The 22,069-nt window shown below is 38.3% G+C and overlaps 1 protein-coding gene and 1 long non-coding RNA gene across 4 annotated transcripts in view; one reads left to right on the forward strand and one right to left on the reverse strand.

The window, feature by feature from the left end:
* LOC309640502 overlaps window positions 1–22,069 on the reverse strand; it is an 875,392-nt gene that overhangs the window by 278,241 nt on the left and 575,082 nt on the right. The window lies entirely within an intron of this gene.
* The window catches only part of SLC2A13 (solute carrier family 2 member 13), a 447,444-nt gene that overhangs the window by 193,053 nt on the left and 232,322 nt on the right, over window positions 1–22,069 (forward strand). For all 3 annotated transcript variants that reach the window (XM_082419252.1, XM_082419253.1, XM_082419251.1), the window contains exon 4: window positions 15,073–15,181. In XM_082419252.1, the coding sequence (XP_082275378.1) occupies window positions 15,073–15,181 (109 nt within the window). The remainder of the gene's footprint in view (window positions 1–15,072; window positions 15,182–22,069) is intronic.

Consider the following 22,069-nt stretch of genomic DNA (forward strand, 5'->3'; position numbering starts at 1 on the left):
GGTTTCAGCTTTGGTTTTGACCTTGCCTTTGTGTGTAGGCCACCCTCAGGCATCTGTTCTCTGCCCAGACAGGAGGGGGTTAAAACAGTGGCTAATTAGGGCTCTCTTGCTCGCTCGGGCTGGAGAGAGGGAGGGGTATGGTAGTCATAATTGGAATGCAGGCTAGGCTGCAGTGGCAGAGGCAAGTGTGACATTGCAACAGCCTGATGCACGCCGTGTGTTCTCCTGGGGAAGTTGGTTGTCCCTGGATCTTGGGACCCTGGCAGTGGTGGGCTGCACAGGTTCACCGAGGGGTGTGGTGTGGGTAGTGAACTGTGTTTGCACACAGGATTCTTGGTGGCAGCCGTGACAGCATTATTGTTTCATGCCTGTCTCTGGGGTCCGAGCTGATAGCCATGGCTCACATCCATCTCTGGAGCTTGTTTAGGCCATGCTCTGCCTTCTGTGGGCAGACGGGGAAGGAATCCCCTCCTCTTGTGCACCCCAAAACAATGGTCTCTTACCTCTGAGGCAAGTGCAGACTTTTTCCCGGACTCTATCCTGGCTAGCTGTGGTTCACTAGCCCCCTTCAGGCTGTGTTCACACAGCCAACCCCAGTCCTCTCCCTGGGATCTGACCTCTGAAGCCCCAGGACTCATCTCCCAGCCCCCACCCACCCCGGCGAGGAGCAGACAAGCCTCTCAGGCTGGTGAGTGCTGGTCGGCACTGATCCTCTGTGCGGGAATCTCTCCGCTTTGCCCTCCGCACCCCTGTTGCTGCGCTCTCCTCTGTGGCTCTGAAGCTTTCCCCCCACCCACCCCTCATCCCCGGCAGTGAAGGGGCTTCTTAGTGTTTGGAAACTTTTCCTCCTTCACAGCTCCCTCCCAGAGGTGCAGGTCCTGTCCCTGTTCTTTTGTCTCCATTTTTTCTTTTTTCTTTTTCCCTGCCCAGGTACGTGGGGAGTTTCTTGCCTTTTGGGAAGTCTGAGGTCTTCTACTATGTTCAGTAGGTGTTCTGTAGGAGTTGTTCCACAGGTAGATGTATTTTGATGTATTTGTGGGGAGGAAGGTGATTTCCACGTCTTACTCCTCCACCATTTTGAAGGTCTCCTTCCCCGCCCGCCGCTGAGGACCACACTCTCCACTCAGCCCTCTCAAGTCATCCTCTGGCTTCAGCAGGAGAGGACAGGGGGGGCTCCACTTTTGTTCCCTGGGGCTGGCAGGTCCGTTTGGGGCCAGGGTGTGCAGGAGATGCCGCAATGGTGGGTATCCCAGACAGGAGATGCCCACTCCCAGCAGCTCTGCCGGCAGCAGTAGCAGTGGTGGCAGTGGCGGCAGCAGCAGCAGTAGCAGCAGCAATAGAGACAGTCCCTTGCTGCTTTTAATATTCTCTTATTATCTTGGATTTTTGCCATTTAATTACAATGTGTCTTGGTGTGTTCTTCCTTGTACTGATTCTGTTTGGGACTGTATGTGCTTCCCGGACCTGGACATCTGTTTCCTTTCTCAGGTTAGTGAAGTTTTCAGCTATTATATCTTCAAATATATTCTCTGCCCCTTTCTCTCGCTTTCTCCTTCTCCCTGTAACGTGAATATTAGTACACTTGATGCTGTCACTGAGGTCTCTTAAACTGTCCTCATTTTCTTTTCTTCTTTTACCTTCTTCTGTTCGTCTTCAGTGTTTTCCAGTACTCTGTCTTCCATTCGCTGATATCATCTAATCTACTGTTGATTCATTCTGGTGTATTTTTTATTTCAGTTATTGTAGTCGTCATCAGTTTTTGGTTCTTCTTTGTATTTTCTAACTCTTTTAAAAGCTTCTAACCTCTTACTCTGTTCATCCAATCTTCTCTTGAGTTCTTGGAACAGCTTTATAATCATGACCTTAAACTGTTTATTGGGTAGATTTCTTATCTTCACTTCACTTAGTATTTCTTCTGGGGCTTTATTTTGTTCTTTTCTTTGGAACGTATTTGTCTGTTACCTCATTTTGCCTAAGCTCCTGTTTTTATTTCTATGTATTTTAATAAGTTGATTATGTTTCCCAGCCTTGGAGAAGTTACCTTTTGTAGGAGACATCCTATGTGTCCCAGCAGCTTACTCTGCTCTGGTCATTAGAACTATATGCTCTATGGGTGCCCCCCATGTGGGCTATGTGGGTCATTCTGTCATGACGAGCTTAGAACTGTGGGTGTTCTGGTAAGTGTGTCTGGCTTCTGACCTGGTTGGTTGCCAGGCCCTTCCTTGTGTGGAAGCTGTTGGCTGCTAGTGAGTGGGGCCAGGTCTAGTGCTGGCCCACTGTTAAGCAGTGCTGGTATCTGGGATGGATAGTTGTGCCAGGGGTCCCAGATCTAGTGTCAGCCTGCTGATGGGTGATGCTAGCTCCTTACATAGCTGGCTGCAGAGTCCAGGGTGTCCTGAAGCTTGTGTTTGCCCAATGGTGGGGAGGGGAGGAATCTTAGGGTGGCTTACTGAGGGACCCAAGGTGTCCCAGAGTTGGTGTTGGCATGCTGGTGAGTGGGGCCAGGGTTCAAGAGTTCCCTGCTCTGGTGCCTGCCTGCTGTTTTGTGACCTGGGTACTGATAGGCTGCAGGTCCGTGGTTGTCCTGGGGCTCATGTTCACCCACTGGTGGGTGGGGTCAGAGCCCAGGGGATTCCACAGCTGGTGCCCACCCATTGATAGGTGAGACCTTGACCTGGGACTAGTGCCTGCCCGTTGTTGGGCAAGGCATATCCTGGGGTCTCTGGCTGTAGGGCCCTTGGGGTCCCAGAATTGATGTGTGGCCTGCTGGTGGGTTGGGCCTGGGTCTCTGCTATCCTGGGGCTGGTGCCTGCCCACTGGTGGGTAAAGCTGGTCCTGTGTCTAGTATAGGCCCACTGATGGGCTGAACTGCATCCTGGGGTCTCTAGCTGGAGGGCTGTATGGGTCCTGGGCCTAGTTTATCACCTGGTGTGCAGGGCTGTGTCCTGGACCCTCTGGTGGACAAGGCCATGTCCCAGGACAGCTGAGGGCTCAGGGGGTCTTAAGTCAACAGGTCTGGTGGGTAGATGCTGTGTCCTTGCCTGGGTAGATGCTTGGCCTGAGGCATCCCAGTACAGGTGGTAACAGGCTGGTAGGTGGTGCCATGTCCTGGATCTAATAAGCTGAGGGAGGATTCCAAAATGGTGCTTGCCTGCAGTAGTGTCCTTGTGGTAGAAGAAGCTCCCAGAAATGGCTGCTGCCAGGGTCTGTGTCCCCAGTGTGAGCTCCAGTTGCCTCCTGCCTCTCTGGAATGCTCTCTAAGATCAGCAGGTAGGTCTGACCCAGGCACCTGTCAAATTACTGCTTCTGCCCTGGGTCCCAGAGCATGTGAGATTTTGTGTGCACCCTATAAGAGTGGAGTCTTTTATTTCCCACAAGCCTCTGGCTCTCCAAAAATTAAAGTTTGCTGGCCTTCAAAGTGAAACACTCTGGGGGCTCATCTTCTGAGTGTAGGACTTCCTGACTGGGGAGCCCAATGTGGACCTCAGACCCCTCACTTCTTGGGGAGAACCTCTGCAATTGTAATTATCCTCCCATTTGTGGGATGTTCACCCTGGGGTATGGGTCTTGACTATACGTCTCTGCCCCTCTTACCATCTTGTTGTGGTTTCTTCTTCATTTCTTCAGTTGTAGAGCATCTTTTTTTCTAGTCTTCCAGTCTTTCTCTTTAATAGTTACTCTGTAAATAGTTGTGATTTTGGTGTGCCCATGGGAGGAGGTAAGCTCAGGGTCTTCCTACTCCACCATCTTGGCCACACCTCAGAACATCTTTATTTCTTACTCTATATTTAATAACTATCACATATTTTTTTCACAGGTAGGAGACAATTATTTTTATTTTTATTTATCTTTTTTCTTTATAAGATGTAATTGAAAAGTTGGAAGAGAGTTGTGACAGGAGAACTGCTTTGGAATTAGAAAATATGTATATATATATATATATATATATATATATCCTTATAAATTTGTTTTGGTTCTTTTTTGTTTCTCATTCCTGGATATTTTTGAAATAAATATGGTTTTCCAAGAATCATGCTGACAGAAAACACAGTCTCTTTCCTTTAAGATATTATATTTCAAGGTACCACATATGTTTGCAGCAGTCTTGCTTCCAGAATCTGGTGGAACAAACGTGATTTTAGATATTCTGCCCCACTGTAAGATCATGGACCCTTTAATTCGGCCTGGTTTTTATCTTTTTGGTATATTTATTCATAGTAACTATCACATGTAAAGCTAAATATAGCAAGAAAGAACAGTATGAAATACATGAATCATGGTTAGATTTTCATCTTTATTCTCAATAGTACTTATTTGTTGAATGCTTGAATCTAAAAAAAAATCATGTTAATCGAATATGTCCAAATATACATATAGAATTCAAATATCCATATAAATACATACTTTTTTAACCAAGCAAATGATTAATGTTTAGAAACATAGTTCATATATCTTAAAATGTTTAACTGATAGTAATGTAGAAATACTTAGATTCTAGGAAGGCTACATGTGATCTAAAATGAAGTCAGGGGATAAGATCATTCTAATTTATCTGTATTTGTATGAATAGTTTGGCAGTATATATAAATGAATTTGATAGAACTGCCATTTATTACAGGAGGCTGAAGTATAATTCCTATTGATTTATCACCTTGTGTTTATCAATCATCTGTGTAGGAGTGTTCTGTTAATTATAAAAGATATAGAAATTATAACTATAAAATTAATCTATTTTTATGTTAATGAAGCTTTTTGAATTATTTTATGGGACCTTAAGAATGAAATCTCTTTGTTTACATAGAAGGAAACCCTATGTAATTTACTGACAGTTGTTTTTTATTCAAAACTTTCAAATTGTATTCAACTACGGAGAAATTCTACAGAGCTGATAGATGAAATCATAGCATCATTATTTGAGTTTTGGTGCAATATACTTCACATGTATTACCACCTTTAATTATCAGAATACAATTGTGAAGTAGATGTTATCTCATATGAGGCATGCGAGGCTCAGAAAGGGTAAGGAACCCGCCCAGGGTCACACAGCTTCTACATAGCTGAGCTGGATTTGAATCTGGGTTTTCCTGTTTTGGAGACTCTTACTCTTTATACTGTTCAACACTGCTTATGGTTGTATAGCCTTTAGCAGATGCAAGTCATACACTGTCTTATATCTTAGTGTTTAATATCTATTGAAAAGTTAGGTAAGTGAGAAACTTTATATCACTAAGAATGACAACTTGTTATGAAAATACTCTCAGAATACCATCAGGTTAAAAGTATGTGTCCTTTCATTTAAAAATTGCTTTGCTAAAGACAGTATTAATGTTAAGAATATAATGGTTTAAGGACTACTCATTTATTTATTTACTAAGAATTACTCATTTCTTTAAAAAAAAAAGATACTTCACTTTGCTCAAGAAAGGTTTTCTAAAGTAGTAATTCTTAACATTCTTCCCCTCAGCAACACACCACACTCCCATGGCTGTTATGAAGTTCAGAGATCTCTTGTTTGAGAATTGCTTGGCTAGGGGATATATTTTATGATGGCTTTTGTTTATGTAGATACCTTTGATGAAGGAAATATTTTTAGAATTTAAGAAGAATTCTTGGTAGTAACAAGAGTAGGTTTTTGAAAAACAGTATTTTAGTAACATTAAGCCCTATCACAGAAAACAGTCTTTACTTTAGCAACCTGGAATAATAATGGCTAGATTACTGAGTCAGTGCATACTGTACCATGATCAGCTCACAAACAGGCAGCTATAGACCATCAGCCCAACACAACATCTTGGCAAATTGATTCTTTAGAAGGATTTCAGAATGTATTGGTATAAATGCCAGACTGTGAAGGAATGATTGAACCACATGGGGTTGAATTTATCAATAGCAGCAGTCCATTCTTCCGAACAGAACATGTGCCAAGCACCAGCTTGTAATCACAAACATCATCTGCTGCATATTGAAGAGGAAAACAGCATGGCTGTGCTCAAGATCTTAGTGGTAGTTTATAATTAATCACAACATTGTTTAGCAACTTGCAGTGTATTCAGATTGCTTCATTCTTGATCTCAGTAACCATTATTTGCTCCGGTGTTTCTTTCTCCCTTCTTCCCTTTCCTTCTTCTTTTCTTCTTCATGTTCATTAAACAGATATTTATTGAATCTCTTCTATTTGCATGACCCTAAGCTAAGTACAATGGGAAGCAAAATGACAAAACAGAGATAAAACCTGGGCCATTCACCCCACATAATCCAGTATAAAGATCATAATCCAGTATGGAAGAGACATCAGCTACATAACCTGTAAAACAAATTAGCCATCAGTGAGAACATAAGAGAAGTATGAAACTGACACCATCATTCTGATGAGAGAATATCTTCTTTTGGGATCAGGGGCGACCTCATAGAACAGGAACATTATACGAGACAGAAATGTAAAAATATGAGGCTTCTTTGTGTAAAACAGGCTACCCAAAGATTGTTGAAGCCATGTGTGTTAGAGAAGAAGTAGTGTGAGATAAGTCTTGAAAGGCAGGAGTGTGCCTTTCATGAAGTAGACCCTGATGGGTCTGTTATCAAAAGTTTTGAACAGGTCAGTGAAGAAAGTGATCAGTGTTATGCTTTAGTAGACAGGATGGAAGCAATGTGGAGAGGCTGGATTGATTCAGTAGAGACTGGAGATGTGGAGACCATACACAAACAAGGCATTGTTATTGAATACATAACGTGTGAGTTAGTATTAGTCAGGGTTTTCCAAAGAAATAGAACCAATAGGACATCTATGTCTATATCTATATCTGTATCTATATCTATATTTATATCTAATATGTGTATATATATATATATCTCCTATGAGATTTATTTATTATGGGGAATGGGCTCACGTGATAATGGAGGCTGATAAGACAGTCTGCTCTGCCCTTGGCAAGCTGGAGACCCAGGAGAGCTGATGGTGAAAGTCCTAGTCAGAGGGCAGGAGAAAACCAATGTCCCAGCTCTATAATAGGCAGACTGAGAGAACAGACCTTCCCTTCCTCCTCTTTTTGTTGTATTTTAGGTCCTCATGGATTGTATGAGGCCCAACCACATTGGAGAGGGCAGTCTGCTTTACTCAGTCTACCGATTCAAATGTTAATCTTATCCAGATACCCTTATAGACACATCCAGAAGTAATGTTTAATCAAATATCTGGGCACCCTGTAACCCAGTAAAGCTGACACACAAATTAACCATTACACATAGTGTATGCCTGGAAGTTTACTATCTCTAATCTTCATAATGACAAGTACTACTACTATGTCCACTTAACCAAGGAGGAGATAGAGGCTTAGCAAGATTGAATAACATGGGCAAAACCTCATGGCAGCTGAGTGGGGGAGCTGGAATTTCAATGGCGGCCTGCGCAAGTACTGTCCACTGCCATGCGGTCTCACCAAGGACACGGATGAGAGCCCCCAGATGAGAGCCCAGCAGGGCAGTAGAGAGCTGGGGAGGGCACGGATGCAAAAGCAAGAGAAGTTTTTTCTGACATTTTGTGGAAAGAAGTCAGGTATATATACATTAATTTTCATTAGAATTTGGCAACTCATTGGATATGGAAATTAGGAAGAGGGAATGAATAGCCAAATGCCACATTTTTTTATCCTGACTTAATGTGAAATTAGGTACCATAGGGTTTGGGGTGAGACATGATGACTTCTCTTTTATATGACCTTGAGCTGGCACACCCTTTCTGGGTTCTTCCCTATTCCTCAGTCTGATAATACTTTACATGTACCTCTGTTAGAGCCCTTAGATTTTTGTGGTGCAACTCATTTTGTTTCTGTGCGTGATTCCCTCCCCACTCTGATTTTATGAGCTCTTTCAGGGCAGGGCCTCTTCATGTTTCTGTACCTAGCAAAGAGTAGGCTGATGGTCGGTGCTTCAAGTATGCTAAGTGAGCTAGGGAATACTTGGTCTGAAAGGCTGCAGAGAACAATGGAAGTCCAAGGAGGAGTGTTTGAAATGGATGTGGTTGAGAATGTAATTGAGAGCCATCTCGAGATGAATGGCACTCCTCAGGTAGCATGGAGGGCCTGACTCACAGAAACCCTTAACTTGCCACGAAACCAGGTCTATTTTCCTAATTATTTGTAAACAATGTTTAACTCCCTGGATATAGGATTGGAGAAAAGAACAGATTGAAATGAATGATTTGAGATAGATAACTCGAGAGTAAAGACTGGCGATAGTGGCAAGTGAGGCCATAAAAAAGATAAGAGAAAAAAAAGAGATGGAGGGATCGAGTCATGATGAACACAGAGAATGTGTATTCCTGTAGCTTGAAAGTGCTTTAGTTTTGTGTTTTGTTACTCATACTATTCATAATTGTTGATTTTCTTTTTATGCTAAGGAAAATCAGCTCATTTAAGTATACATATAAAATTTCGTGTCATTTATGGCATGAACAGAAGTTAGCTCAAGTCCTAGCTCTACATACTTAATAGTTTGTGACCTTTGGAAAGTTACCTGGTCTCTATGTACTTCTTTCCTCAATAATATTACCTGTTCTTTCTTACTTGGTAGCACTCTTATGATGATGAAAAATGGTTTATAAGGCATGAAGAGGTATCAAAATATTAGAAAATTCATTGAGATTTGAACAGATGCCTAATACTCTTGGTGTTATGGACTGAATGTTTGTGTCTCCCCAAAATTCATATGTTGAAGCCCTAATGCCCAAAGTGACGGTGTTTGGAGATGGAGCTTTTGGGAGACAATTGGTTTAGATGAGGTCATGAGAGTGGAACCCTCTCTCATGAAGAAGAAAACAGACCTCTCCCTCCCCCTCTCCCCTCCTCCTCCCTCCCTCCTTCCTTCTCTCCCCTTCCCCCCTTTCTCCCTCCCTCCCTCCCTCCTTCCCTCTCTCCCTTTCTCCCTCCCTCCCTCCTTCCCTCTCTCCCTTTCTCCCTCCCTCCCTCTCTCCCTTTCTCCCTCCCTCCCTCCCTCTCTCCCTTTTTCCCTCCCTCCCTCCCTCCATTATTCCTTGGCTTATGGCTACATCAATTCAGTATCTGCATTCATGGTCACATTGCCTTCTCCCATTCTGTCCTGGATCTCCCTCTGCCTCCCTCTTATAGGGATACATGTGATTGCATTTAGGGCCAACCCAAATAATCCAGGATAATCTTCCCATATCAGAAATCCTTAACTTAATCACATCTGCACAGTCTTTTTTTTTGACATCTAAGGTAACATTAACAAGTTCCAGGGATTAGCAGGTATGTATCTTTTGAGGGGCCATTATTCAGCCTTCCATAGTCTTGCTCAAACTTTATCAATTTTATTGATGTTTTCAAAGAACCAGATTTTGGTTTCATTAATGTTTTTTCTCAATTGTCTCCTTATCTATTTAATGGATTTCCATTCTGATCTTTCTTATTTTTTTATCTTGTGCTTTTTTGAGGTTTCCTTTGTCACTCTTCTTCTGGTTTTGTAAGGTGGAAGCCAAGGTCATTGCTATAAATTTTCCTCTGTTATACTTTAGCTCCATTCCACAAATTTTCATATGATGCATTTTCATATTCTTTCAGTTCAGAATACTTTCTCATTTCCCATTCTTTCTTTGATCCATGGAAATATGTTATTCAGTTTCTGATCTGGAGGGAATTTTCCAGTTATCTTTCAGTTTATTGATTTGTATATTAATTTTATTATGATCAAAGAACATTCTTTGTATGACTTTAATCCTTTTAAGTTAATTGAGACTGAATTTAGAGCTCAGAATATAATATAATCTATCTCAGTAAATGTTCCAAGACATTTACCATGCATTTACTCTTGGAAAGAACATTTGGTCTGTAGGGTATTGTCTAAATGTCAGGTCAAGTTTGTTGATAGTGCTGTTGATGTCTTCTGTATCTTTGCTGATTATCAGCCTACTTTTACTGTTACTCAGAAAGAAGTGATGAAATATCCAAGTATAATTGTGGGTTTTTCTATTTTCCCTTGCAGTTGTGTTTTTTGTTTCATATATTTTGAAGCTTTTATTAGGTGCAGAGACATTTAGGATTGTTATATCCTCTTGCTGAATTAATCCCTTTATCATTACAAGTTGTACTTTCCTGCCTTTTTGCATGCCTCGTAATTTTATATGGTATGCCAGACATTATCAATTTTATCTTACTGTTGAACTTAGTTGTGGGATGCTATTCAGTTACTTGGAAGCATTTGGGTCTTTCATTTAAACTGTTTAGATGGTGCCCAAGTAATGTTTAATCCAGGACTAAATTTATACCATTACTGAGGTAAAAACCCTTCTGAATATTCTTCCTTATGCTCTAGGTTTTTCACTCTCAGTCCTGTGTAAATTCCTGGGGTTCATTTCTTTCGTCCTTTCCTGTGGCTCTTTCCCCTGACTGGGTAGTTTCCTCACACACATCCACTGATCAGTATTCAACTGAAAAGTCAAGGAGCCCTGCAGATCTCCAGTGTCCTCTCCGTGAGTCTCTCTCCTCTCCAGCACGCTGCCCTGTGAACTCTAGCCACCTGGATCCTGAGCTGCATCTTTTCAACTCAAGGAGACCACCACCGTCTGCCTGCTTTCCCCTCCTTGTGCTATAGCCTGGATACTTTTTTCCAGGCTTAGGCTGGGGCATTTGGAGGGTTCATCTCATTTGCTTCCTGAATATCAGGGGTCACTATTCTTTGTCCCATTATCATGAGAACTACTGTTTCATGCAGTTTTGCCTGACTTTTTAGTTGTTTCATGTTGGAGGTAAATCTGATAACTGTTACTCCATCTTGGCTGGAAGTGGAAGTCAGGAGCTGGACTTTTATACGAAGTGTGTTCTAGTACATTTTTAATCATACCTGGAGAAACTTTTGTAGACTCAGCTTCCTCACAGACATCCTGTCCACAGGAGTGGTTGCACTTGTTGCACTGTCCTTTTCAGCCCTGCCACCAGAGTCACCAGAGCACCTGCCACACCTGGACAACCATTGTGAAAGTTACTTAGTATGAGGTGTCCAGAATGATGGAAAAGATGAACCCATTTGCGGTTTTTGCCTCTATTGTTTTATTATGTGTTATATTTTGAGTTCTGCATTTCCATTTTGCTTTTGCTATCTAGAGGTTTTAGTTTTTATTGTGTGGGAATTTCTGTATTTCAAAGACACAGATGTTTTGTTAAAAATAAAGTGTGAAATGGTTGTATACATAAAAATGTTTTTAATTACAAAAGTCAAAAGAAATGTAATAAGTAGAGCATGACATTTTAAATTTTCACTTATGAACATTCAACCAATTCATGTATTTGAATTTGTCTTCGCCTCAGCTTCTGTGATATAAAGATTAATGGTTTGCATTTGTTAAGTTAGTTTTACTGCCTAATAAAGCTAGGTTTATGATTTTAATAAAAGGAAATTTTTTACTTTTGTTTATGCATAATCAGATATGCAGCTGCTGTGACCAAAATTTATCTTTAAAAAAAACAATCCAGTCTTATAAAGGAACTACCATTGTTTATTTTTTACAGGAAGTCCAAAAGAAAGTCCAAAACCCAGAGTTTTTTTAGATGTAACCATGTTGTTTTTTTTAAATTTTTATTGGAGTATAGTTGATTTAAAATATTGTGTTAGTTTCTGCTGTACAGCAAAGTGAATCAGTTACACATATACATATATCCACTCTCTTTTAGATTCTTTTCCCATGTAGGTCATTAGAGTATTGAAAAGAGTTCCCTATACTATTCAGTAGGTCCTTCTTAGTTATCTCTTTTATATATAATAGTGTGTATATGTCAATCCCAATCTCCCAGTATATCCCTCCCCTCCCCCACTGCTTTCCCCCTTGGTAACCATAAGTTTGTTTTCTACATCTGAGACTATATTTCTGTTTTGTAAATAAGTTCATTTGTACCATTTTCTTTTAGATTGCACATATAAGTGATATCATAAGATATTTGTGTTTCTCTGTCTGACTTACTTCACTCAGTATGACAATCTCTAGGTCCATCCATGTTGCTGCAAATGACATTATTTCATTCTGTTTTATGGCTGAGTAATATTCCATTGTATATATATACCACATCTTCTTTATCCATTCCTCTGTCAATGAACATTTAGGTTGCTTCCGTGTCCTGGCTATCGTAAATAGTGCTGCAGTTAACATTGGGGTGCATGTATGTTTTCAAATTATGGTTTTCTCCAGATACATGCCCAGGAGTGGGACTGCAGGATCATATGGTAGCTCTATTTTTAGTTTTTTAAGGAGCCTCCATACTGTTCTCCATAATAGTTGTACCCATTTACATTGCCACCAACAGCATAGGAGGGCTCCCTTTTCTCCACACCCTCTCCAGCATTTATTGTTTGTAGATTTTTTGATGTTGGCCATTCTGACCGGTGTGAGGTGATACCTCATTGTAGTTTTGATTTGCATTTCTCTAATAATTAGTGATGTTGAGAATCTTTTCATGTGCTTTTTGGCCATCTGTATGTCTTCTTTGGAGAAATGTCTATTTAGATCTTCCACCCACTTTTTGATGAGTTGTTTGGGTTTTTTTATATTGAGCTGCATGAGCTATTTGTATATTTTGGAGATTAATCCCTTGTAAGCTGCTTCTTTTGCAAATATCTTCTCTCATTATGTGGGTTGCCTTTTCATTTTGTTTATGGTTTCCTTTGCTGTGCAAAAGCTTTTAAGTTTAATCAGGTCCCATTTCTTATTTTTGTTTTTATTTTTATTACTCTAGAAGGTGGATTAAAAAAGATCTTGCTTCAATTTATGTCAAAGAGTGTTCTGCCTATGTTTTCCTCTAAGAGTTTTATAATATCTGGCTTTACATTTAGGTCTTTAATCCATTTTGAGTTTATTTTGTGTATGGTGTTAGGGAGTGTTCTAATTTCATTCTTTTACAGGTAGCTGTCCAGTTTTCTCAGCGCCACTTATTGAAAAGATTTGTCTTTTCTCCATTGTATATTCTTGCCTCCTTTGTCATAGACTAGGTGACCATAGGTGCTTGGGTTTTTCTCTGGACTTTCTATCCTGTTCCACTGATCTGTATTTCAGTTTTTGTGCCAGTTCCATACTGTTTTGACTACTGTAGCTTTGTAGTATAGTCTGAAGTCAGGGAGCCTGATTCCTCCAGCTCCTTTTTTCAAAGCCCAGATTTTTTTTTTTTTTCAAAGCCCAGATTTTTTAAAACTAGGAAATAAATATGTGATGTTTATGTGATAATTTATCTTTTGATATTTTGACAAGTCAAACTTTAATCCAAATTTGTCATAATTTTCTCTTTATTTTTCTGCCCTCCAAAATCAGTATTACCTAATCTGTCTATCAAACCATGGAACAGTTTAATAGTGAAAGTAGATACAGCTATCCAAAGATTATGATAGATTTCTTGCAGAAGGCCAGTTTCTCATCTGTGGAGTTTCTTAAAAGCTGAAAAAAGGGTTTGGGTGTTTTTTGTTTTGTTTTGTTATAACATCATAGATGTCATTTTTAAATTTTTCCATGGTATATAAGGTAAATTATAATCTTTTATTTGAATATTTTGATTTATGGAAATAGATGTTTATATGATGCTGTGCACAGTTCTTATTTTGTGGCTCATTCATAGATATCTAAATTTGCAGATGAGTCTGCTTATCTTTCAGAGAACTGATCTAGGTATATTTCAATATTGTCACAAAGTCTACCTATTTCATATAACCTTTCTGATATACTAGGTTTTAATACCACTTTACTTGCATCTAAAACATTTTGACATTTATAATACTCTCACCCTGCTTTCTAAATGGGTGTGTCCAGTCTTAGCATTTAGAGACAAAATTGTTTGCAGTAAATCAAGTCTTCATGTGATTGTAATCATACCTGTGTAGAGATGAATATCCTCACCCCAGTAATGTTCAGTTCTAATTACATCCTGTATTAACTTTTATTGCTGAGACAATAACACGTTCTATTCCATATTCCATTTCTGTGAACTGGAATATTAGATTTCCAAAAGATTCTGAAATGGTGAAATTTCCTCAGAATTTAATTTACTTGACTTGGTTTAGGGTTCACTAATGAAAATTGCCTCCAGGAAAAATGCTGCTAATGAAGCAATTAACATCCCAGTGATCCCAGGCTATACTGTAGGTCCTAGGAGTCAACTCTGGTCCCATAAGGACACTATATAGAATGCCTCTTAAGGCTAAGGTGAAGGCATAACAAGCACTTCTGAGAATAGAAGGGGCACTTTAGGTAATTATGCCCAGACAACAGGCATCAATTGGTTAGTCATCTTACTTAAGGCCTCAGTGGTTCAGATCTACAGCTTTTCAGAATTGATCTAGAGTTCTGATATAGGGACCAAGGGATCTGCACCATTTTGAAAGCCCATTTATATTTTGAAATGATCATTGAATACCTCTTAGGGAACTATTAAAAATATCTAGAAATATCATACATATATACCTATATAAAATAGACATAAATTTCATCCTTTTTTTTACCTTTTGGGTAATTTTTATTAATAATATCCATTACAGTCATAACCAATTCTGATATCACCCCCAAATTCCTTAACTTGAATTAAATAGACTGGAATGAATTTTGTTACTTTAGCCAAATAAATTGTAATGAATTCTGTTACTTGTTTAATTGTTTTTAATGAATGCCATTCTTTCAGTTGATTAAAGCAATTTTTCCAGTGACTTTGTAAGTAGTCCCACATTGAATGGATTTTAAATAGTAATTAATTGCCCAGGAAGCAGAAGAACAAAGAGTGGTTAATACAGCTCGTAGGGATTTAAGGAAGAATAATCTGTGGCCGTTACAGTTATGTAGATCTTTCTAGTATCCATAAATTGCTTTAACTTGAATTCTCTCTTGTTGATTTTATAGTTTTAACTCAAATATGTACTGTTTTCAAAAATATATTGTGCCCAGGTTTCTGTAAAAGTACATATGTTCTATTTTTAAATGCCCAGTCATGTTGATTTCACAGAGATTTGGGGAAATTTATCCTAATGGGAATAATTACTCTGGGAGCTAAAAATAATAGACATGTCCTTCTTTTTCTTTCTTTTTTATAAAAGCTGGACCTGTGATCTGCAGAATGCTGAGTTATCCCCCAACTCGCCGAGCTTTAATTGTGGGTTGTGGCCTACAAATGTTCCAACAGCTCTCAGGCATTAACACCATCATGTATGTATTTCTTTCTGGCTTTTTACTGAAAAGATTGTGAAGGAATTATTTTATATGGAAAAAAAAGAGTAGGACTCTTGGTGATTTGTTTTTATTAAATGTGTAGAATTCTCCTTTTGGAAGATACTTAACTTAACAATTTTTTAAATCCTGTAAAATTGTAACTAGAAGGAAGTGACATTTTGTTTGTTGTAATTATTGACTTTATTTGATTTCACACGATTTCTCTTTTATGCCATCCAATATGTCCCTATATTCTGAGCTACTGACTGTATCATTTTCATAAGCTATTTCTTGATTCACATTAAAAAGTAAAACAAAAGGAAATCACCTGGCATTATTAGAGATTAATGGACACACAGATAACTAGTTCATTTCCTTTTAGGGCAGTCAGTTACAATGCAATGTGATAATAACATTAATAGAAGTATGTTTTTTACAACCAGAGTACAGTGGGCCAGAGATTGAGTGGGAGCAGAGAAGTAGGGAAGACACACAAGTTCCCTGTTTTCTAGTTTTCAGACTAATTCCCAAAGTTATATGTGTGTTGTGGATGGAACAGGGGGAATAGTGGGGGTTCTACCATGTTTCATTCATTCAATATTAAACCCATTTTTGATGGTCTATTTTGTACTAGGTACATAGCAGTGAATAAAGTAGACATGGTCCTTGGCCCTACAGAGCATACAGGCTGGTGGAGGAAACAACACATTAAATAAACTCACAGTTTAATACAGAATTTCAAATTATCATAAGGTCTATGTAGGACTATTCCAAGGGGGGACTTTTAAGATGCTAGGTGATAGAATGTGGGTTAGAGAAAAGCCACGATTTTTGCTGAGAATCTGGTTGTTGGGTGAAAAGCTCCTAAATCTTAGAAGCTTTCCCCCACTACCTGTTGGTTAAAATTATTCATTAGAAAAATACAAATTGTGTAAAATTAAATTCTACGTAGTAAACCATTTGTATTTAGGAGTCTTGATATTTTCCTTTAAAATTACTTGGGTTATAATGAATTATTCCACGGTAATTTGAGAAGAGTGAATTAGTTAAAATAATGGCTAGGGCCCAATGACCGATTAGATTAAATTGGAATTTGCTAAGAAACTCCACCTTGAATACATCCACGCCATTTGTGAATTTGACTCTGATGGTAATTCTTGTTGGACTTCAGCTTCCTGGACTACATTTTTAATATTGGTTTTCTCCTCCTTCCCTCTAACATTTACTTTCATTTTTTTCCTCACCTTTATCAGCTCTATTTAGGCCCATCTGTTGGTATGGTGCCCAGCATTTTTGTTTCTGGATGTGGCACACCATGACTTTTCTGAGGCACGTCCACTGTCCTCAGTGTGGTGATGATATGGAATTGTAACAAGACTAGCACCAAGCTTTCAAATAATGCAATGCAGTAATAACCCTATGTGAAAATCTAGTTTATCAACCTAAATTAAAATATGCCCTATTTCTGAAAATCTTCTTTGTTTGTTCTACTCAATAATCTGTAGAAGTTGAAATGTTTTTTATGAAATCCATCTTTCACCCCAAGTTTGTGTGAACCTGAAATATGAGGTATTTTGAATTCTATTTTTTGCCAAGAAAAGTTCATAGAAAGATCATATGGGAAAATATTGAAAGATAAATCATCCTTAAAATTGTATTATGTAATCTTACCATGTTTAGTTTTCTCTTTTCTCCCTCATAGGATCTTTATTTCTATCTACATGAATTATTTAATGTTCTGTCTCAGTTAAGGAAATAGATTTACTTCTTGGAATATTTAGTTTTTTCATTCTCTACCATGAAAAAAAAATATATGTGGTGTGAGTGTATTTAAGTATCTTTTATTTGTATAACTTATGTTTATATCCTAACTCATACCTTATCATCCTCTTCTATCCCATTGTGCATAGGACTTCTAAGATCTTAAAACGATTACATACTTCAGACAGTACACTTAACTTTTAGAAGAGGCAATTTTCTGTTATGACTCTGATCACTGAATAATTTCAAACATGCAGCTGAATAGATTATTCTCTATTCACAAGAGAGAAAGAACAGAGCAAATGGAGTTCTGTTTTCCTAATAAATTCCTGCTATATTATTGCACTGCCTCACAGACCAATAAAATATTTCCACATCTGTCAAAATAAAAGGGAGAGTAATGATAGATGAAGATGATGATGGTTAATGTGAAGACAGCTCTCTTAAGAAATTCTCATGTGATCTATTCTAAACCCTAGTTATAGTGTCAATAATTTTCAATTTTCTGACTAAGAATTTTTATTTTATTAATAAATGGATCCTTCCCACATTATTATTACCACAACCAAAATGTGTATGGGTGAGTAATTAGGTAGGTAGGCAGGTAGGGAGGGAGGGAGAGAGAAAGAAAAAAAAGAGAAAGAAAGAAAACAACTGGTTCCATCTGGGTTTGATAGCATCTTGCTTCTTTTGAGGAACTTAAAATAAGCTATATTTTGATATGTGTTGATAAACATAAAATCAGTTCATCTTGGACAGGTGGAAGGTATCAGATTTTTACCTGGGAAGACCAAGAGGTTCAATGGCTTATTTTAAGGTTACACAGAAAATCCGCAGTAAAGAGAAGGAAATCCAGAATTTTAATATTTTTATGTCATCTTCAGGTAAAAGGAACTGTGGGTGTGTAAACTTCTTTTGGACACTCCATACCAGTCCTTTATTTTTAAGCTACTCTTCTTTTAGGTTAATGCTCCCAGCTTCATCTCTTCTTACTCTTACCTTTTCTACTAACTTAAAGTAGGGGTGGGAAATAGGCAATTATATTGGCTGGGCAGATCATTCTTACCTCTATAACTGCTTTACCTTAATCCCCAGTGGGTCACTTCTATTGTATTTATAAGATATAATAGAAAATATTTCGGAAAATATGCCCTTGCAATAATAATCTTAATAGGTATCATTATTGAGCATTAATACCAGTACTACTCTAGCATGTGTTAGCTCAATAAATATTAACAGAAAAGGAAAAATAGGACAAAACTCTTAGCCTGTCTAATGGTGTAATTATTTATTATTGTCATGATAAAAACAAAAATGTTTACTGTTTTATATATATATATCTAACACTATAAAATATTTTCATAGACATGATCTCCCTTGTTCTTTATAAAAATCCTGTCAAGTAGGCAGGGCAGTTCTGTTTATTCTCAAGCCAAGGCAGCAAAGGCTTAATGAGTTAAAGTGACTTGTCCACTCACACAATAAATTTTAGAGCTGAGGGTAGAATGCTGATTTTCTGACTCTAGGTCACCTGGGCTACCCTTCAGTTGTAAAACACCTGAAATGCCCAGGGCTGAATCTTTAAAGCTTGTTTGGGGGTAATATAAGTCAACAAATAAAAGTTAATGAAATTCACTACCACCCAAGGATAAAAGTCCAAAACCACTCTGTGCTAATAAAATTGCATCCATCTCAAGAATCATAAAACTCATCAAACTATTTAATCTACTGGTACCCAGCTGAGGCCTTTGCTCTACATTCTGATCTAGAGTTCTTGGGCAGGCCAGGCTGATGGTATGATATTTGTTAATCATATTTAATTAATTTAATTTCATAAGTGCAATATTTCTGAATCTGTTCCATTCTCATATTTTATCCCCAACAAGCTCTCCTAGTGTAAAAACTTACCATGCAATCAGGAAACATGGCACAACAAGCAGGCCAGATGGTGGTAAATGCAGAGAAAAATAAAGGTGACAGGAAATAAGAAGAAAAGAATAAGGATTTATGCTCTCTTATGTTGTAAGTCTGAACCAGAGGTGACATTTTACTCTCTCTGAGGTTCTCAGCAGGCAGCATGAGTGGACCAAAATACTAACTCACTAATGTGAGCCTTCTCCTCTCTCTGCATCCTCAGTAGGGCTCAGAACATAATCCAAAAAGCTATTGAAAGATAATATGCTTATCTCATTGGAATGTTTCAAGATGAGTGTATTTTAGTCATTTGTGCTCATTGGGTGAAAGTCATTGATTGAATGAGAAAATGTTCAGTTTCATGGTTCACTCTTTTGAAAGATGAGTTTAGAGTGCTGGGAAGAATATTGACCCAGGAATCAGGATAATTAGTTTCAAGATCTGTCTCCACCATGGAACTTTGGGCATGCCAGGTAACTGCCTTCATTCTAATTACCTATAAAGTGAAATAGATGGACTTTAATGTACATTTGATTGAGGAAAAATGGAGTTTCAAGTGAAAGTGGAAGCTCAAACATTTGTGTTTGAAATACTTTAAACCTTTCTTGAGTGAAAAGTTATCAGGAGATTGATTTTAATATAAAAAGAAAAATGTAAACAAAACGGGAGTTTCATAAGAGATGGTGAGAGTATATTTTCTTGAATATTATAATCTTTTGTTTTCTTTTTATAATTCACAAATAATTGTGTCCTGTAATAGGAATCTTAAAACTACATCTGCTAAAGTATTCATTTATTTATTCTTCAACCAGTATTTACTATATTGTTGATAGAGCTTCAAATATTTGGAAACTAAAATTCTTGTCTTTGAGAAGTCTATATTCTACCTAAGCAGACAGACCAAATAATTATAATGCAGTATTATAAAAAAACAAATTAATATGCTATATGAACACAGAAAAAATGAGTGACTAATTCTACCTCGAAAATAAAGAGGGAACATATAAACAACTTTTTGTTATTTTAAAATTTTTCTTTATATGTAGTCATTTTGGGGGTAGAAACATGGTACATCAAATATTAACACAACCTATGGTGTTAGATCTGAATTTAAATTGAAACCCATCACGCTTGCTAGCTGTGTAAACTCCACAAGCTTCTTAACTTCTCAGAGCCTCAGTGATCTGAAAATCAGGAAAAATACCTCCTGTGCTTCTTGTGATTAAATGAAATATCCTGTATGGTTCATGCCCAAGAGGGGAACTGAGACCATGTTAACTTCCCTTCTGCTCACTGTGTGTTGCAGCTTAGAAATTCCAGAGCATTTGTGGAAAGCAGGGCCATTCCATAGTTGATTCATTCTCTTTGGCCCAAACCTATCCATCAGTCCAGCATTTGAAGCATCCTTTGTAGAAGCAAAATTGTTGTAATACCCTTTTTTTCATACTTGTCTCTAATTTTCAAAATATAGAAAGAAGTCAAAATAGTGTTTTTCTTCTAACTTATAAATGTGGTAGGAGTGTTGTCTGCTTCAGTGTTAGATACATTCTTTACCTCTTAAGTCAGGGAGAAAAGACTTCAATGAATTTTATTTTTAATTAATTGTTATTGGAGTATAGTTGCTTTACAGTGTTGTGTTAGTTTCTTGCTGTACAGCAAAGTGAGTCAGTCATACGTATACATATATATCCACTCTTTTTTAGATTTCCTTCCCATTTAGGTCACCACAGAACACTGAGTAGAGTTCCCTGTGCTATACAGTAGGTTCTCATTAGTTATCTATTTTATACATAGTAGTGTATGTATGTCAGTCCCAATCTCCCAACTCATCGCATCCCCTCTTCCCTCCTTGGTAACCATAAGTTTGTTCTCTACATCTGTGACTCTATTTCTGCTTTGCAAATAAGTTCATCTGTATCATTTTTCTAGATTCCACATATAAGCGAACCAGAAAAGACCTCAATGACTTTTGAACAATAAGAGCTAATAATGCCTCCTTAGGAAGTGGGGGATCTGTGACTAAGTATACCCTGGGTGGCACGACTTGTGGTTTACATCAAAAGATAGTCAAATCCTTTCGGCATGTTTTCCAAGTCAGATGTGAATTTAAGGTTCTGTGATAATTAATCGAAATTTATCTCCACTGGTTTGTAAAGTATCAGCAACTAAGATTTGGGTTCCTCAGGACATCTTTGGTGATATGAAAATATGGTTTCCTTGACTGCCCTTTCTCTGACTGATATGTTTTGCTGAAAGGTAAGCAGAAGAAATGAAGATGCTGTTAATGAGTTGAAATAACAGCATGAAATCCAGGGATGTGCCCCAGGAAATAGGCCTGCTGTGTCCCTAAAGCAGAACCTTGCCCCCCAAATCATATGAGAGTTTGAGAGTAACCAGTCCAGTTAGTTCCAGGTAGACTATTACAAAATTGTAAAAATGTTCATTCTTTAAACAAATCGGTGGAAGGCACTCCTCCAGGGACTAGATAAACACAATATGACATAGCCCATCCCCAGGGAACTTTGGTCTTTTCCCTTATCTTTAAAAGGATATACTGTCACCTGTCTTGAAAGGTTGCTTTGAAGATGAAGTGAGGCATGAAATGTCTGCCACACAGGAGGTACTTAGAGGATGTTGGGGAGTTTGGTTCTCCTCTTCTCACACTCACATTTGTTATCCTCTCAATTAGTCAGGCATCTGGGATGTCCTCACTTGGCCAGCGTTCTCTTTAAAAATTTTCCCTTATTGGCACATCATAGCATTTCATCTTGAGTCTCCTTCATGACTTTTTCTTCTCAATTTATACTTTAAGGCTGGTGCTCCGCAGGCCTTGGCTTACAACTCTACTGGGAGATTTTGTTCACTTCCATAGTTTCAATGCCCAGCTACATGGAAGAGGTGGCTTAGCCTACATTTCCAGATCAGAACTCCTCTGAGATGCACAGTCATATTCAACTGCTGGGCATTTTTATTTGGATATCCTACTCTCATCAATCTCTACATGCACAAAACTGAATCCCTATTGTTTCTCACCAATTCTGCCCCTCCTCCTATTATCCCCATCTCAGTGAAGGGTATGACTAGTGGGTGCCCAAGACTATGGCTGGGGAGCCAAGACATCCAAATGCAACCAGTTGCAATTTCCTTAACTTTACTCCCTTAACACCTTTTATATCCTTCCTATTCTCTTCATTTTCATTATCTGTCCGA

This window comes from Balaenoptera physalus (assembly GCF_965194825.1).
Source record: "Balaenoptera physalus genome assembly, chromosome: 13".
Classification (NCBI taxonomy): domain Eukaryota; kingdom Metazoa; phylum Chordata; class Mammalia; order Artiodactyla; family Balaenopteridae; genus Balaenoptera; species Balaenoptera physalus.